At 45.5% G+C, this 19,727-nt stretch overlaps 1 protein-coding gene across 1 annotated transcript in view; it reads left to right on the plus strand.

The window, feature by feature from the left end:
- Nucleotides 1–4,476: 4,476 nt before the first annotated feature.
- Nucleotides 4,477–19,727, plus strand: part of LOC119382664 (ubiquitin carboxyl-terminal hydrolase isozyme L3) — an 87,779-nt gene continuing 72,528 nt past the window's right edge. Inside the window, exons 1-6 of the mRNA XM_049412805.1 lie at nucleotides 4,477–4,640; nucleotides 4,671–4,736; nucleotides 4,943–5,071; nucleotides 6,898–7,057; nucleotides 11,884–11,966; nucleotides 15,525–15,572. Coding sequence (XP_049268762.1) covers nucleotides 4,596–4,640; nucleotides 4,671–4,736; nucleotides 4,943–5,071; nucleotides 6,898–7,057; nucleotides 11,884–11,966; nucleotides 15,525–15,572 — 531 coding nt within the window. The 5' untranslated portion in view covers nucleotides 4,477–4,595. The remainder of the gene's footprint in view (nucleotides 4,641–4,670; nucleotides 4,737–4,942; nucleotides 5,072–6,897; nucleotides 7,058–11,883; nucleotides 11,967–15,524; nucleotides 15,573–19,727) is intronic.

Raw genomic sequence — 19,727 nt, forward strand, 5'->3', positions numbered from 1 at the left:
TTGAGAATTTCCGAGCCAAGTGTATTGCATTTACGCACACCTTTTTATTTAAGAACAAAGTTGTTCAAAAAACACGTACATTGCATACTGTGACTAGACATTGCATGACAAATAAGAATTCGTACTTATTGGAGCAAGAAAGAACCGATTGAAAAAATAATAACTTTTTCTCAGATTAAAATAAAAGATACAGAAGCAAGACGTATATATGTACATATGAAAGGTTTTCATTCTACTTGCACAAAACTTTCATAAAAGTCAAATCAGTACACTCCCATCATCATCAAGTTCAACAAGTTTGGTTTTACAATATGTACTCATATGTTAATCCAAAGTTTTAATTACACTATACCACAACTACTTGCTGTCCTGAACATAATTATTTGAATTGTGCGGTTTTAAGCAACTGCCGATACGAAACACTGCCATGCTTTACCAGACGTATGTATTACCAAAGCAGATGTTTGCCAAAGCATTGCCAAAATAAAGCAGATTGAGAACACAAAATGCTTATGAATGAAGGAAAGAACATGAATTTTTAAGGGCTCGTTTTGCTTTGTTAGACACAATATTAATGAGAACTAACAGACAATAATGCCAAGGAAAGTATAGGAGATATGTTACTTTTAGTAATAGGAAAGGTGAAGAAAGTAAAAAGGACGAAAATTAGATAACTTGCCGCCGGCAGGGACACTCGCCGCCATGGCTGCGACTAGAGCACTGCACGGGCCGGATTTTACGGCCCGGGCCCGGCCCGGGCCCGCTTTATGAAGCCCTAGCCCAGCCCGAACCCGTGGTTCCAAGCGCGGGCCCGGCCCGGGCCCGGGTGTACATGACCGAACCCAGCCCGGCCCCGGCCCGTGGTTCCAAGCCCGGGCCCGGGCGTACTTGACCGTACCCAGCCCGAGCCCGGCCCGGGCCCGTCGTTCCAAGCCCGGGCCCGGCCCGGGCGTTCATTACTAAACTAATCCAGGGCGCGCATATGTTCATGACCAGACCTGACCCGGGCCCGCTAGAGAATATTAGTTGTTGATGATGATCATTAATGATGCCGTGCGCTTTGTAGCGGGCGATCGGACGGAAAATCCGGTGTGTACATGCATCGAAATGTTGCTTTGCCTGCGGTGGTAGCTCAGCGGTTAATCTGTTTCGCTGTTAAGTCCTAGGACGCGGGTGCGATTCCCGCGGCCACGGCGGCTACAACTTGATGGGGGTGAAATGCAAGAACACACCTCTATATACTTATCTTTAGGTGCATTGCATGGTCTAAGGTATACTGTGCCAAGCTGAAGTGACACGTGCAAAGAGCTGGCTCTTAGTAAAGCTTAGCAATAAAAATAGAAAAACAGTTTAAGTGCTATTTTTTTTCACCGGTATAGATATAGATTGGTACTGTATATTTTCACTAACGTTTCGTCTGCTGGACCAGACTTTGTCAAAGTAACAAGTACATCGTGGTGGGTTTCCTTATAAACACGCCAGATCATATATATATATATATATATATATATATATGTATGTATGTATCATTCATTGCGTCAACGCTAAGGTCGGTTTCCTCGGTTAAAGCCGCGTACCTATTCTGAAGTGAAACTCTGAATTCCTGTACTTTCTCTCGCAGAGCTAGTTCATTAATCGGCTTCTTGCGTATCAGTTTCTGCCGTTCCTTCCTCACGTCTAGTTGAATTCTAGATCTTACCATTCTATGGTCACTGCATCGGATCTTGTTAACTACTTCCACATCCTGTATAATGCCCGGGTGGTCGCACATTATGAAGTCTATTTCATTTTTAGTTTCGCCATTAGGACTCCTCCACGTCCACTTACGAGTAGTCCGTTTTCTGTAGAAGGTATTCAAGATCCGTAAATTATTACGTTCTGCGAACTCTACTAGTAACTCCCCTCTGGCATTTCTAGAGCCGATGCCATATTCCCCAACAGCATGATCTCCAGCCTGCTTCTTGCCTACTTTTGCATTAAAGTCGCCCATCAGTACAGTATATTGTGTCTTTACCCTACTCATTGCTGTGGCGAGACGCTAGAAGTTGTAAAGGAGTACGTCTACTTAGGACAGGTAGTAACCGCGGAGCCGAACCATGAGAGTGAAATAACTAGAAGAATAAAGATGGGATGGAGCTCATTCGGCAAGCACTATCAAATCATGAATGGTAGTCTACCACTATCTCTCAAGAGGAAGGTATATAACAGCTGCATCTTACCGGTACTTACCTACGGAGCAGAAACCTGGAGACTTACAAAGAGGGTTCAACTTAAATTGAGGACGACGCAGCGAGCGATGGAAAGGAAAATGATAGGTGTAACCTTAAGAGACAGGAAGAAAGCAGAGTGGGTCAGGGAACAAACGGGGGTTAAGGATATCATAGTTGAAATTAAGAAGAAGAAATGGATATGGGCCGGCCACGTAGCACGTCGGCAGGATAACCGGTGGTCATTAAGGGTAACTGACTGGATTCCAAGAGATGGCAAACGCGTGAGGGGGAGACAAAAAATTAGGTGGGTAGATGAGATTAAGAAGTTTGCAGGTATAACGTGGCAGCAGAAAGCACAGGACCGGGTTGATTGGCGGAACATGGGAGAGGCCTTTGCCCTGCAGTGGGCGTAGACAGGCTGATGATGATGATGATGATGTATGTATGTATATATATATATATATATATATATATATATATATATATATATATATATATATATATATATATATATATATATATATATATATATATATCAACAGCACTACCAGTGGGCCAGATCACGGTTGTTCCCATGGGAGGAATAAAGATTTCGGTCTTTTATACGAGGTTGACACATACGGTACATTTCATTTATATTCCTTGGTATTACGTGCCAAAACCACGATATGATTACGAGGCACGCCGTAGTGGCACCGGATTAATTTCGACCACCTTGAGTTCTCTAACGTGCACCTAAAGATAAGTATATAGAGGGGTGTTCTTGCATTTCGCCCCCATCAAATTGCGGCCGCCGTGGCCGCGGGAATCGCACCCGCGTCCTAGGACTTAACAGCGAAACAGCTTAACCGCTGAGCTACCACCGCGGGCAAAGCAACATTTCGATGCATGTACACACCGGATTTCCGTCCGATCGCCCGCTACAAAGCACACGGCATCATTTCATCAACTAATATCCTCTAGCGGGCCCGGGTCGGGCCTGATCATGAACAAGCGCGCCCTGGATTAGTTTAGCGCGCCCTGGATCGCCCGGGCCCGGGCCGGGCCCGGGCCGGGCTCGGGCTGGGTACATGGGCGTCCGGAGGGGGGTGCAAGGGGGGGCGGCTGCCCCCCCCCCCCTGGAATTTCGGATATCTTTCTATGCAGTAGCAATAAGCTGCACACGTTCGTTAGCACACAAAAGGTCCGCATATCCGTGTGAAACGGCCTTCAGGATTGCCAGCCAACTTTGCACGTTATTACATATTATTGATTAACCTTGCCGGTCAAGTCACGGTAGTGAACCCCCCTCCCCCTCCCCCCATGGATGCACCCCCCTGGAAAAATTTCTGCGGACGCCCTTGGCTGGGTACGGTCAAGTACGCCCGGGCCGGGCTCGGGCTGGGTTCGGTCATGTACGCCCGGGCCCGGGCCGGGCCCGCGCTTGGAACCACGGGCCCGGGCCGTGCCCGGGCCGTAAAATCCGGCCCGTGCAGTGCTCTAGTACAGTGTACTAGTGGTAGAGCATCGGACGCGCTATTCGAAGGTCGCAGGCTCGATCGGTCCCTGCCGGCGGCAAGTTATCTTTTCGTCCACTTTACTTTCTTCACCTTTATATCCTAATTACTAAAAGTAACATCTCCTATACTTTCCTTGGCATTATTGAGTTCTCATTAATAAAATTCTTATGAAGTACGTTTTTTCAGACGTCCGATGACAGGATATTTTTAGGATATTCTTTGTGGGACATATTAAACTAAAATTGCACTGGATGTCAGACTGCTATTCCTTGAAGGTCCGTTGATGTCCACGGATGCTGTGTTTTCATTGTGCTGTACTGTTTCAGATCATGGATCGCGCAACCCTCGAGTTTCTGCCTGAAGAGGATGTAGACACGCGATCGCCGCAAATACGAAGTGAACGCTCCGCTCTCGCGGTCACGCGATGCTTGCGCTTTTCATTTTTTTAGTTACGCGAACGCCGCTTCTTTATTTCTTCAGTTACGCGAACGCCCCAAGATTTAGACGAAGGGAGCATATGAAGGGAGTGCGCAGCTCGCACGGCTGTAACCACGCTTGAGAGGTTTTTTGCACCACACGCCGACTTTTCACCTATGAAGCCTTTTCGCCGATGGCTAAATACTGAAGTTTATTTTTAGCATGCCCCCACTCAATTGCATGCGCTGCACCGCTTTTACACAGAAGCATCTCTTGATCTTGACAAACACCGAAACTGAAACTGAAAAAAAAAATGACCGAGTCAGTGCAAGCCAGCTCGAGCCAATCAAAAGCCGCGAGCCACCGGTGACCGGTGCCTGGCATTTCAGAATTGAATTAGAACGCTGAGCCGCTGTGCTTTATCCTACTGACGTTCTTCCTTTTGCACTCGCTATAACAACACTGGGCTATGGCTAGTGGAAGTAAATGGGTTCCTTTGGAAAGCAATCCCGAGGTATGAATGGAATACTTTGCTAATGTGTACTCTTGTCTTGCTACTGTGCGCGTTTGTGAACGTTTCGCGTCTCTTGCCTTTCAGGTTATCACAAAGGTACGGAGACAAGAACGCCTGGTGTCTTGTGGAGGATGAGTAATGGGAAACCTGTAGCTTTTTGTAGAATTTCTAGTCTGTAAAGGTTTCGTTCTCTCTTATCCTGCTAAAGGCCTCGCCGGCTTGAATCGATTTTCTGGTTCTCGGGGTGGTTATCCCACTGCGTCTGGCATTGGTCTTCATCTTCGGTTTTGCGTCTCTCGTAGTTTGCTCACAAGCTTGGCCTGCCTGCGGACTGGTCGTTCGTAGACGTTCTTGGACTGGACAGCGAGTTTCTGGCCACGGTGCCGCAACCCGTGGCTGCTCTGTTGTTTCTCTTCCCGATCACTGACAAGGTGAGCATCACCATAGTTACTGCGTTAGCGAAGTATTGATCGCAAGTGTGCATGTGCTTCAAGCCGTGGAATTCCCTCTTGTCGAACAGTTATTTCGGGTCATGTGGGCAGGCACTAACCAGCACGTAATACAAAAAAAAAAATTGTTTTTTTTTTCGGTATTCAGTTTTTTCGGGTAGCACGTACCCTATAATTGGAAGATAATTACTAGCTGGGCTGTTGCTTTCTCACTTCGACGAGTTTCATATTTCGTGATGTCTGTTTCAAATGGTGTGAAGCCAGATATTGAAAAGGTGGGAACATGATGGCCGGCATAATCAAGTTACGCAAGGGCATGGGCTTAAGTTAACACACATACAGTAGTGATTTCGGTATTATAAACGAACGCCTGTGAGATTTGTTTGTATTATAAAATCACCGCATGGAAGTTGGTTAATGTTTCAGAAGTTGTTGCAACCCTGCTAAAATCTCTTTGGGGACTGCAGTATCTGCAAATAAATATGCGCAGAAATCCTATATTGGTGAGGTCAAAGTTATAAAGAAGGGGGCAGGTGGCGCCATTGTTAAATGCGATATTGCAGTCATAAAGAAAGAGAAAGCAATAAATGCAGGGAAAAAATCGAATTTTACCTGCAAATAGTACACTTGCAAATCAGTTATGCGGAATTCTGCGTATTTTGTGTACATGCGCTTCGAGTTGTCGATTATTTTTCCTCGTGCTGCCATTTGCTAGCTTCCTGGTTAGCTCAGTTGGTAAAGCAACAGCCCGGGAAAAGCCTTAGTCCCCGGACCAGGACGAATTTTTTGGCAACTAGGAAGCTTTCTTTCTGAGAAATCCGTATGGATTTCCTTGTGGCTTCTTGCTACAAACGGTAGGTTGTCAGTTTACCTTCCTAAATAGAACATTTGTCACATAGATTTTTTAATTGCAAACAGCTTAAAGGGACACTAAAGAGAGAAATAATTTTTTTTTTTCGTATCAGTAAATTACTCTTTCACAATACCACGATCACCACGCTTGCTGCGAGAAGGTGCTTGGTAAGCAAGAAAACGCGCAAAAAGGAAATGTGGATGGTGACGCCACACTGAAGTGCCCACACCAGTCACTGTGACGTCGTAGATTTTGATGGCGCCTAATAGAGCATACGTGGTTCCTAAACAGTAAATATGTAGCACATTGTCCTTTGAAGGGGTCAGAGATGTAGCATACCAAGTTTCAGGATGTTACATTGAACCCATATTGCCAAAATACGAAAAAACGCTGAAATTCGGGACATCAGCATTGAAGATTTCGGTGTTAAATTGAAATAATGAAAATTTGACCTTGATTTTCTTTTCTATTAATAAACCTATGACCATAGGTCTGCAAACTCACTCATGAGTTGACTCATGAGTGAGTTTGCAGAAGCTATCACAAAGTCACTTATGATTGTGCTCAAACGGCAATGCTGGTTCCTATAGTTGGATACAACATAAGATGTCCGGAGAGATCCCGCCCAGACGGCCGAAGCGTGGCAGCTGATCGCCTCCACAACTGATGAAATAGCCCTGCTCATGCACTCGGCAATGTTCTCCAAAGGCGACGTTGTCTGGATCAAGACGTCGGTCTGGACTGTGCGCCCATTGGTGTAGGCTTGTGTGCCGTTGAGAAGGAAATGCCGTGGACTTAGTATACACCTGTAGTGCTTGCGAAGGGTGTGAGGAATCGCTTGTATGTTATTGCTTTCTTCTATCATTCGTCAGATTGGCATACATATTCGGAGGACATTTTCGGGGCAGCTTTTGTCTGCTGAATGTATTTATTTTGAGCCTTTTCTTTTCTGCAGTACACCAACTTTGTTGAGCAGAAGGGCCAGCAGATTGGCACGGATGGCCAGGTGGTCAGTGACAAGGTTTACTTTATGAAGCAGACCATCAAAAATGCCTGCGGTGCCATGGCTCTGTTGCATGCTCTGGCCAACAGCACTGACCAAGTCAACATTGCGGGTGAGTACAGGTGCTTTTGTTGCGAACCATTTTCGTATTGGCTGTGCAGGATACATGCCAATTGCATACGTGCGAACTCAATGATGTGGTCAAGGTATATCTGTGGTAAATGTGGCAAGACCCTGACTTTCCTGAATATCTTTATAGAAAATATTATGAATTAGAATATGAGAGAAATGCACTTTTTTTACCTTCCTGTCAGCACATTCCACTTCACCCAGAAACGTGGCATAGTAGGGACTCTTTTCACAGCAAACCACTCCCAGCTTTTTCAAAAAGGTTTTTAAGCATGCATGCTTGTTACGTTTGTGTAGTGTATGTTATACGAGGGTCAATCAAATAAAAACTGCGAATGTTCTTTTTAGAAATTACCTATTGTGCTGATGTTGCACAAAGCTGTGCTACCTTTTGACCTACTTCAGGAGTGCTGTTTCTTGGGCTAGTTAGAATATCATACTGTATTTTTGGACACACTTGAAAGACAAGGACATAGTGAGGCACACAGGAAGCCGCAGATGCTTTTATGTACCATGATGTTTGTGGTTGTCTGTGTGCCTCACTGTGTCCTTGTCTTTCAAGTGCGTCCATAAGTACAGTATACTTTTCACAGAGTCTCCCCTTGCTCAATGCAAGTTTGTTAGCATTTACAGAGTGCCTGTACAGTAGACTCTCGATAATTCAGACTCTGGTGATTTAAACTTTTGGTTGATTGAAACAAATTTCAAATGCTTGGTTGGGCCGCTATGTTTTCAGTGTACTTAAAGCTGCTTGTTGTTTACCTCGCAAGTTCTTCACCCGCATCATTATGCTGATGTTTCAATTCAGGAGTCAGCTGCTGGTGCACCCATATTGCAGCCACATTGTGAAATTCAAGCACATTGGGTACAGTGTGGTATGCTGAGCCGTGACAGACGTTTACATCTGCTGCAATGTCATATAGTTCCCTTGGCGGTTGTCCATCACAATGGCTTCAACGGCTGCAGTGTTATCTGGTGCCACAACAGGTTGTGCCTTACGCATTGGCCATGGACGTCGCAACGTTTGCAGATTTGTGGTTCTGCTATGACACACATGCATTACTATGCTGGATTTTCACTCTGCGATGAATTATGATGGTCTTCCCACTTTCACTATACAGAAACCAAATAACAGAATGCTGTTTCTCTCTGGTGTAAGTTGCTATTGGGCTGGCCACTTTTACACTGTTCCTGTGCCAGTGCTTCTGCAGCTGCACAATGCTGCCACTTAGTGAACATCTAGCACTTTGTTAGAGGGACCCTGAAGCAGTTTATATTGAAATTTTGTTGGCATTTACGCTGGAGCATCGTCAAATCATTTGCACCATACATTAAGTGATGCACCTTGTATCAAGGTAGCTATGGATTATTACATGTGACTTCCTTCTCAGCACTGCCTTTTTTCCTTAACTCACTGAATGTGCTGCCGTTGCTGGCAATGGCAGTGTACTCGGTGGAGACAAAGTAGTTGAGATCTGCTCCGACAGGTGCCGCAACACTAGCAGCTGTTCCCATTTCATTTTCCTGTACGCCGACAATCTGCAAATGCCAAGCATGCCAACAAGAAAAAATTAATTGAGAATGATCACTGATAAGCGTAAACTCGGGCACTGTGGTTGTGCCTTGAGGGGTGAAGTTACAGCCACAGACGCGTGGATACTGACATTGATCAGATAGCAAGAGCCGGACGCTCACCGAACCGACAAGCTGAAGTGACTCCGCTCACCAGTTGCCTTTCATGTCTTATACAATGTTTGCCGCAATATGGTGGGTATGCTTGACTGCGTAACACCTCTGAATTGAGGTGAAGCAGACTTTTGGGAACGGCTGCTGCTGCCAACAGATTGATGCACAAAAACTCTTGCTTGAAGCTGTGAGATAGCCAACGTAACGGCAGTTGTGGCTTCTATTAACGCCATCTTGGACATACAATAATGGCAAGAAGTGTGAGAAATTGTGTGACGAACGATTTTTTAGCAACCCTTATGCATTGGCTCTCTGGGTATGTGGTGGTGTGGTGCAGGAGTCTGAATTGTGAGGAATGTCTGAAAAATCGGTTGTTGGCTGTATTCTTCCATATGCCTACATTTATGGCTTCTGATAATTTTGCAACATATTGATACAAGAATATGTTTCACACTGCCGAAGCAAGGAAGGCACCAAAGAAGATGACGTGATGTTGTTGTGTGGGGCACACTCTCCGCCATCTTGTCTTATGCTTAGGCATGGTGTAAATATATTGTAAATACACCTTGTTCCCCTGTGTGCCTTCATGTAACATTTTGGTGGAGGTGCGGGGTAGCAGCGCACGACAGAACTCCGCAGCGGCCGCCAAGTCGCCACTTCAAACATGTCTACCGGCAGGGATCCTGCGTCAACAGCCGTGCCCACTGTACCAACAGCGCCCGCCTCGCCTGTGGTCATTGTGGCTGCTCCACCCCGTGATCCTGGCAACTTTTCGGGCACTGACGGCGAGGACATAAATGAGTGGCTTCAACTCTACGAGCTTGTGAGCGAAAATCACAGGTGGGACCCAACCTTGATGCTGGCAAACCTTATATTTTACTTGAAAGGAACGGCCAAGGCGTGGTTCAACAACAACGTGGGAGAGCTCACAAGCTGGAGCGTATGTAAGACCAAATTACGCGAGTTGTTTGGCCAATCTGCCGGCTGCAAGCGGGCCGCCAAGAGAGAATTTGGTATGCGTGTTCAGACGTCCACAAAGCCGTACCTGGCGTATATTCAAGATGTATTCACCCTTTGCCGTAAGGTTGATACCACCATGGCACAAGCCAACAAGGTAGTGCACGTGCTCAAGGGCAATGCGGACGATGCATTTAACCTCCCTGTGTTCAGAGGTTGTTCGACCGTCCAAGATGTCATTACCGAGTGCCGATGCTTCGAAGCTAAAAACCATCGCATTGCCCATCACTTCGCCCATCTTCCTAACACTGCTGCGACGTCAATGTGTGAGGACCTTCGCATAAAGACCCAACCCATCCCCCCATCCGGTGACATTACCAGAATCGTTCGGCGTGAAATTGAAGCTATATCGCCCGCACCATTGATGGCCCTGGCACGCAGTGATCTTCAGCCGACCATATCACTCATACGCATGGTTGTGCACCAAGAACTGGCAAACGCGGGCCTTCAGACGATCTGTTCTGTGCACCGTCCCGACGTTGTCACTCCGCCTACCTTGAGCCACCCCTCCGCCTACTACCGCCACCCTGCTCCGAGTAACCATGACCCAATTGCGTGGAGGACGCCTGGCGACAGGCCCATTTGCTTTTGATGCAAATGAGCGCGATACATTTCGCGTCATTGCCGAAGCACATGGACCTCACCATCGTGGACAAGCTTCAACAACTTCCACTCATCAGCCCGTACTACTAACCAAGTACCATCACGCCGTGACAACTCAGCAAATTACGTCCTGACCACTACGACCATCACCCAGTACAGCCGCTCGCCTTCACCACGATGTAGTTTCCCATTTCCCTCCACCATGTCGTTCCTCGTCCCCGTCCTACACCCGACGCTTTCCTTCGGGAAACTAATGGGTGCACCTCCTGGAGGTGACATTGCTGGTACAACTTGCCCTCAGATTCCTCCGTTGACGCTTCCTACCAATCAGAACCTGATCGATGTTGACGTGGATGGTATACCTGTTACAGCTTTGGTTGACACTGGCGCCCATATTTCTGTTACGAGCTCTCATATTCGTGACCATTTAAAGAAAGTCCTAACTCCAGCCCCTTCACGCAGTGTTCGTGTTGCTGACGGCGGTGCAGCTACCGTCATTGGCGTCTGTACAGCGCGTGTTAATATTGCTGGCCATCAAGCTTCCGTCCTCTTCATCGTTCTCACTCACTGCACCAATGATGTTATCCTCGGTCTTGATTTTTTGTCCGCCCATTCCGCTCTTCTTGACTGTTCAGCTGGTACTGTGCGACTTGACCTGCCATGTCAACTGATCCACCCAGTGCAGCCCAAGGTCGTCTGCGTTCTGATGAACATGTCCGCTTGTCACTGCAAACAGTGACCTGTCCCATTCTCCTGGGGCGCTGCGCAGGCTACGGCGTTCTCTACACTCGTGACATTGTTAACCACACCACCTGTTCTGGCCCATTTCGACGTTTCCGCACCAACAGAAGTCCGCACCGACGCCAGCGGCCGTGGAATCAGCGCTGTATTGGTCCATCATCAAACTGGGTGCTCCCGTGTTATCACCTATGCCAGCTGTCTCCTCTCTACAGCCAAATAGAACTTCTCAATCACCAAAATAGAGTGTCTTGCACTTGTTTGGGCTGTAGGCAAATTTGGGCCCTTTTTGCACCATCTTTTATGCCCGTAGCACACTTCACTTGCCATTGCCATATTTTTAATTCGCACACACGCACACAAACACACACACACAAGAAATAACAGTTTAATTGTTGTTTCGGCCATAGGACCAGCCTTCGTTGGATGCAACATACTTTGACTCTGGCAAAGACAGGTCCTGTGGCCAAAGTGTCAGTTAAAATTGTTTTTTCCCTGCTTGCTTGTATTCTTTGAAAATTTTCACTGGTGTATCATGTGACTAATGCGGTTGCTACATTTTAGTCTTTCATTTTATATCCATTTATTAATGTGCAAGAATATTCATTTGTTGTTATATTGCTTTGTCACAAATTTCAGTAGTTTAGGCCTTTCTTGTGATAATCCCCATGGGATTGGCTGCATACATAAAATAAAAATAATTGACCAAAAATAAACCAGTGGGATTCATGATGTGCTTTTGCCTGTCTTATTGTTGCCTTTTAGCTGACTCTATGATCAAGAAATTCCTGGATGCTACTTCAGCCATGAACCCTGATCAAAGGGGATCCTACTTGGAGCAGTGCAAGGTAGGCAGTCACTTCATTTAATTGAGCTTTCCTATGAAAGGACAGGAGCATTCAAAGGTGTTCTCACACTGTAGCCTTTGGAGATGAGGAAGTCTTTTCCCTAATGTAGAAAGCGTACAATCATTGCATTCTACCAGTATTGACATGAGGGGTGGAAACTTGTAGGATAGCGAGTAAACTCGGCAAAGAAACTTGAGATGAAATTAAGTACCAGGCAGCATGTGATGGAATGAAAAATAATAGTCGTAACATTAATAGGTAAGGAGAAGGCAGAGTGGATCAGAGAACAAACAGGGATAGCTGATATCCTTATTGCCATTAAGAGAAAAAAAGGAACCTGTGTGGGTCGCCTGATGCATAGGGTAGGTAATTGGTGGTCAGTGAAAGCGACAGAATAGATACAAGGTGATGGGAAACAGAGCCGCGGGTGGCAGAGAGCGAAGTGGGGTGATGAAATTAAGTTCGGAGAAATAAAATGGGATCAGCTCGCCCAAGATGGAGTGAATGGAAGCTCGTCAGGAGAGGCCTTTGTCCTGCAGTGAGCAAAGAATAGGCTGATCATGATGATGACTACAATGATCAGGTTTTTTTTTTTTGCAAGTCTGAGAATGAGCAAGTGTGTATTGTACATAGCAACTGAACATATCTGAATAATTGGACAGTCCAAAAAGCGAACTTCAGTAAACAAAAACGTAGGCAATGCGAATTCGAAGTAGGCATTGCAGGCAAGAACTCCGCCAGCAGTGCAAGTGTGAAAATTGTCAGAGCAATCGCCAATCAGCGATTCGCATACATCGCGTATTCCGTCAGACCGTCTTTATTACTTTTTTTCTTTCCCAGAAAGAAGGGGTAAATCATGACGTTGCGAGAAGCATGCTACATGCTGCCCACGTGTCACCGCTGTGTTGCGGTGAATCATGTCTTCTTTTCCGCAGGTGCACATTTCAGCTGACCACAAGACCGCTTTTTCTTTTATTGTGATAGCAATTATATGGACAGTCTCGGCTGGTTTTTGCTGCCGCTGTCATGCACCGCATGTGTACAAGTATGTATATACATATATATAAAAGTCCCAAAGAAAAATAATTCAGAAAAGTGCTTCTGAAGTGCGGAATCGAACCAGTGACCTCTCGCTACGCAGCGCGTGGCGCTAACCACTATGCCACAAAACGCATGTCCTTCAGGTAGCTAACGACGAGCGTTATATACACACCCTTTACCGCAGTACTCAGAGACGGCAGGTGCTTATAAGCGTTCCTTCATTACCAGCGAGATGGCGTGAGGAGCGCAACGGGCGCACTTAAAGGCGTCGGCCAGCTCGCTTGCTTCTTCTAATACTTGCGCAGGGAGAACCTTGCCCTTCCACTGTCTGCTCGCGCGGTAGTTGCTGCCGGTGGGGAGATCTTTCTGCAGTGTAGCAGTTCGTCCACCACGCGTTGCTTTTCTTGCTATCACATTCATTGCTTCGCCCTTGCGGCGAAACTGTGACATTTTTTTTCTTTTTTTGCACTGGCAGCAGCGAGGCTGGGGTGCTTCACCTGTCGCTCATTGGTATCGCTGCACTGCATTGCCTTGTGGCTCCTAAGGGCCATCGTTTTCGCGGATTTGCGGCAAAATTGTTATCTGGCACATGGCAACCAAAGTTTTCGAATTAACCGGGCTGGTGCTGACCGCCGCTTCAAATTATCCACTTATATTTACATTGAAAGATAGGGGACCGCAGAAATCCTTCGAATTAAGCGGGTTTTCAAAATAATCCAGGAGTTTGGATCAATGAGGTTTTACTATAGTTGAACCCCCCACGCCACGGTGGTCTAGTGGTTATGGCAGTCGACTGCTGACTCGAAGGTCGCGGGATCAAATCCCGGCCGCAGTGGCTGCATTTTCGATGGAGGTGAAAATGTTTGAGGCCCGTCTACTTAGTTTTAGGCAACGTTTCTAGAACCAGGTCAGTTTCGCAGCTCCCCATAGACGCTTGCGCCCTCCAAAGTGGACGCGACGGCCGACACAAGAACTAGCAGTGCTGCAGTTCCATCTTGCATCATGCCTCACGCGTTGTATGCTACAACACCCATGTGACCTATTGTCGCTGCAGCTTTCGGCGGCCGTGACAGCAGAGATTCTGCGATTTAAACTTTTTCAATAACCTCGACTGTTTTAAAAAGCGATTATTTCACAAGCTAAGCTCCAGGAACATCAAAAGATAATCAAACCTGACCTATAATAATGGTACAATCTCGCACGTCTAGCTGTGCTCGCACATGAATATTCCATTGCCGTCAACCTCTGTTTAGCCGCCACGGTGGAACAGTGGTTGCGGTCCTCGGCTGCTGACCCAAAGGTTGCGGGATCGATCACGACTACGGCGGTCGCATTTTTTCTGTGGATGCAAAAATGACACTGGCTCATGTGCTTAGATTTGTCATACTAAGCAAGTCGTAAAACAGAGGACCGTTGATAATTTTTGGGTGAATTAATTACGATTTCTTGAGAAAGGCGTACAATGCGAACTATAGTTGATCAAGGTACCTGATTTTATTCCCTGAGCTCAGTTAGGTGACTTGTAGCGAAGTTAGTCTTCACGATTCTGGTGCGATTGGCGTTCAGAAGATATTTCTTGCAAGTCCCTGCCTTGATTCGTAGAAGTGATGACCAGTGTTCGCTTCCGAGCCGCTCGTGCAACACGTGCATCAAGATGACATTTTTCAGCTTTGTCCTTTTCACACGTGCTAAATAGAAAGAACTGCTTCCCAAGCGATCACTGTTCGCAAACAATCACGCATGGAGTACAGAGAAAGCGAGCACAGAGAAACGCGCAACGCGTCCCAAGCGGCTACTCCTCGTGCGTCTGAGATCGCTGCGGCAGGTGCGTCGCCTCCGCAATTAGTTTCGCCAACGCGCATTGAGAGCAACAGTGCGTTGCTGTATCCGGTCCCGGGGGCCACGGCAAGTGAGGAGAAATGGAGCCGCCTGTGCCGGCACTCGAGCGGAGCTGCGAAACTGTATTGTTTCTAAAAACGTTGGTTTTAGGTGCACGTTAAAGAACCCCAAGTGGTCGAAATTTCCGGAGCCCTCCACTACGGCGTCTCTCATAATCATATCGTGGTTTTGGGACTTTAAACCCCAGATATTATTATTATTATATAGTCGAACCCCTTTATAAGAGACATACCAGGGAGCAGTTTCTGTACTTATAAGCAGGGTACCACATCCTCATATGCTGATCAACCCGTTTAAATGTAGGCACACTGGTGTTTCTTATACCCAACTGTCTCCTACATTAGTGTCCCTTACAAAGGGGTGCAACTGTAGTACATGTATTAGTATGTTTAACTTCTGTTGCATGAACTCAGCTACTAATGGCTGCGTTGGCACATTAACTGGTTGTATAGTCGCAGTCATACTGTACTGTCACTTATCTGCATGCTTTCACGACACAATGATTACCAAAACACCTTTGATGTTTGTGATCTCTTGGATGTGTGCTCGTGGAAGCTCTTGTCTGTGATTTCTTGAAAGTAGCTGAACAGTTATTTATTAATGAATATTGCCTTTTAGGACATTGCCAACCTTCATGCTGAGTGTGCTAAAGGAGGACAAACACAGGTAAGTAAAGGCCACTTTAGAATGTCTGTTCAGTTCAGGCGAATTGGCCTTAATGGGAGGCACACATCAAAAGGCAAATGGACATGAGCACTTGGGTTCCACTTTCCCTTTTCTTAAGCACTAATTTCTCTCCTCAGTTATATGAGAATAACTGGCTGAAGGGTTCCACTTTCCCCTTTCTTAAGCACTAATTTCTCTCCTCAGTTATATGAGAATAACTGGCTGAACATTTCATTCTTCTCAACTGTTAGTATACAGGGGGTTTCAAGAAATGTGTCCAGTATTTTTTTAATATTGCAGAAAGGAGGTATCTTCGTGCTACCTGCACCGTTACCTTTACTGTGGGAGAAGGGGCATTTTGAGATGCGTACAAACATTAATTACGGCAGTAATTATAGAAATTAAGAAAATTAACTTTTTAACCAGCGGAAATAAGTTGTCGAGTCAAATGGGCAAATCGAAGCCCTTCCTGAGAATAGCCCATAGCCGCTTTGAAACTTTTGAAAGGTGGCCACTGGTAATCACCGCGAAGCGATGAAATCTGGCTAATTTTGCTAGCGATACCGAAACCTACGAACCAAAAAGCGCGTCTGCCGTTCACTGCGGAAACGCCCTCCGTGACGACACTGTTTCCCTCGCATGGGGGGGGGGGGGGGGGGGGGGTAAGCGTTGCCACGAAACGAAGTATCTAGATCAACGGATGATAACCGGTGCTCGCTTATCCTCCTCCTCCCCCCCCCCCCATGCGAGGGAAACAGTGTCGTCACGGAGGGAATTTCCACAGTGAATGGCAGACGCGCTTTTTGGTGCGTAGGTTTCGATATCGCCAGCAAAATTAGCCAGATTTCACCGCTTCGCGGTAATTACTAGTGGCCACCTTTCAAAAATTTCAAAGCGGCTATGACCTATTCTCAGGAAGGGCTTCGACTCGCCCATTTGACTCGTTTGTACGCATCTCAAAATGCCCTCTCCCACAGTAAAGGTAACGCCGCAGGTAACACGCAGATACCTCCTTTCTGTGATTTTTGAAAAATACTGGACACATTTCTGGAAACCCCTGTATTGTCGGCTTGTTAAAGAATGCATTTTTTTTTTATTTTTGCAAAGTTGGAAGTGAATAGGTTTACATAGTCCTTAATCATAATGAAGCAAATAATGAAGGAATTGACATATTTGTAATATATTGAGTGAAGTTTAAGAGTGTTATCATGCCCCAATCTCAGTTGTTTTGCGCACACTTGACATTCAGTCGATGTCACTCTTGGGCATCTCTGCTGAGGGTGTGACAGCTGTGCCTTTCAGCACTTCTGCCTAAAAGGGCTCACCAGCTTGAAAGCAAGTCATATTGGAACTTTTTATGTCCATATATGGCAGCACTTACACACTGCCAATAGGAGGGAAGTTAGAGTCTACTGTAGGTTTGTAAATCTCACCTGGACACACAAATATTGGTCATTCCTCGTGTGTAAAGTACTGGTGCTTGAAACTTTCTCGGGAGCACCTCAAACCACAGTCAAGTACCGTGTGGCATAGGCTATTTCCATCCTGGTGGCCTTCCAGCTCATCCCTTTCGCCCCACCGTGGCCCCAACCTGAGTTGTCTGTTGCTTAATCTGAGAGGCTTCCTGGGCAATAGGACATTGTCAGCAGCCGTGTTTTCACAATAACGCGCGTATCCAATCAAATTTTTCGGCCATCACACTCCTCTATTCCCCCAGAAAGCAGCCCGTCTGGTGGGACATCACAGGGAAATGAACATGCCAGTCGACCTTTCAACTCTCACTCAACAGCAGGATCTACGTCAAGTACCAGTGTGTAGCACAGCTTACGTGTATAGTTGCAGCAAGCCCCAGCGTACACTGCAATGCCGTTGTAGGACGTCTGTGCTTAATTCGAAAAATTATTTTGTAGCTTAAAAACAAATGGGTTCTGATTAGATTTCCTGAAATAGATGCCATTAACTGATATTGTGCAGTGCTTCACTGCAATTCACAACTGAATATGTGGCAAAAAGCAACTTCTATCAAAATTAACATATTTTCTTTGGGCATGACTTACATATTTTTATTTTTGAAATATTTTTATCTGCTTCTTTGCTCCATAGACAACATGGCACCTAGTTGGAATGGCTACTCTGAGAACATTACATTTCAAAGAAAATTTAAATATCCAAGACATTTGTATGTTTTTTCCTGTTTTATAACTGAAGAAAACAAATTCGCTTAAAACTTAATGTCTTTCAGCCGCACAAAAACAAATTCATAGTCATTTGTGAAATTTTTTTTTTACGAGATGCTTGGCAGACCAGGTTTTGCTACCGTTTAGAAATTTATGTGTCAGCCACGGCCCAAAAATCGAAATGTTTTCTCCAAACACAAGCAAGGATAATGTTTGTCGCAGTAACAGAATGAAGCATAATGTTTATAAATTAAATCGAAGATATTCGAGCGGGAAGTCTGGGTCAGCTGCCGTGGAATGAGCCAGCACCGTCGCCATCAGTTGCTACATTGTTAAAGGCATCTGCCAAGCCGTACACTTGGCAGTGACCGCTCAACTTTAAAAATTGTTTTCATTCTAAAAAAAAAGCTTCTTGTGGTCTACGCATGCAGCATCTACTCATGCTCAGTTGGCGCCCTGAAGAACTAGTTCATGGTAGCCAATCACACTATTATAAACGAAAATCACATGTTTTCCTGCAGTGCTTCTGAACAGCACTCACTATTCACATGCACGTGATGTCACATTCGTAACATAAATGAACCTGCGTCGTCATAGTAGTGTGCTTAGCACGCAGCAAAAGGCCCAGGGTGTTAGTGCCCCTCTTTGACTAGCCTCTGCTGCCGAAGCCTCCGCAGTAAATTCTTGTGAGCACTGATTAGGATGATTAGCTATGGACAAGGAATAATTCTTTGAACATCCAGGGTCCCTAGAGTCTACACGCCCTGTAAGAGACAATGCTGTTAGCCTAAACGCTGTCGCGACACCGGAGAAACGTTGCTTTGTGTTTGGGCCACACGCTTGCATTAGCCTCGCATTGCACTTCTTGCAACATGCTTGACGATGTAATGAAAGCGCAAAAAGGGGGAACAAAAGAAGTAGTGCAGCCTCCCTGCCTCCTCCCCCCCCCCCCCAAAAAAAAGCAAACATAAAAACCAAGCTTGTTTAAGCTCAGTCAGTGTGTCCATTAGTTTTCGTAGTTCGATACAAGAAGCCCTGTGCGCACAAATACAGTCATATGAGAGGTTGGTATTAGGATCACCAAATAGGTGGCACTAGGTGGAGCCACAGTGCGGCAGTTAAAGTTGGCATGAATTTGAAATCCACACTGCAAATATACACAACGCTTTCGAAGCCTGCAAAATGCAAAGCAGAGGCTTGATATGCATGACAATTACACCGTAACAATAAGGAAAGAAACAGGGAGGAAATGTTTCAGGCGAAATTTAGTATTAGCTTATTTTCTCCTAAAGAAATAAGCTAATTAACGAGAAAGAGTGAAACATTTATAAAATATATGATTTTTCTGGATATTTGCCTCTGGCTTGTAAAAAATGAGACTGAGGAAAAAACCTGTCTGCAACATTTCCTCCATATACCAAAAAAGAAAACAGTGCTGCTAACCCCGTGTAAGTCTGACCAAATTTGGGCACGTTAGAGTTTTTGAAAGCACGCATGTATTCTCTATGGGCACTTGCACTCTTGAACCTTTGAAATTTTTTTAGGTAAAATTGAGTGGGGATTTATTATACTGCACAAATTCGCAGCATCAGCTTTAAATCTCGAACCGGTTATGAATTCTTCTGAAGAAGGGCTTAAAGTTTTGCATTAGGATCAGTTGTGTGACTTTTGAAAGTGGCAATTTGGTGATTGCTTGTCAAATTGCTGATTTAAATTATTTTGGGACTTATTCATCTGTGCTAAAAGTGGTCCCAAGAAAATCTATTATTATTGCATCTTCCCTACCTTGAAGGAATTTGAAGTGCATTTTTTTTTAAACACTGTATGGATCATGCAGTTGCTGCAGTCACACGTTCATATTGAAGCTATGAAGCTAGTTGCGAAACTCAACTATTTAAACTAATAACCGATATCCACGAAGCCATACACAATAAAACAGTCATTGATGCTCTATTTATAGACTTTGCCAAAGCCTTTT

This window comes from Rhipicephalus sanguineus, chromosome 2 (genome assembly GCF_013339695.2).
Source record: "Rhipicephalus sanguineus isolate Rsan-2018 chromosome 2, BIME_Rsan_1.4, whole genome shotgun sequence".
NCBI classification, from domain to species: Eukaryota; Metazoa; Arthropoda; class Arachnida; order Ixodida; family Ixodidae; genus Rhipicephalus; species Rhipicephalus sanguineus.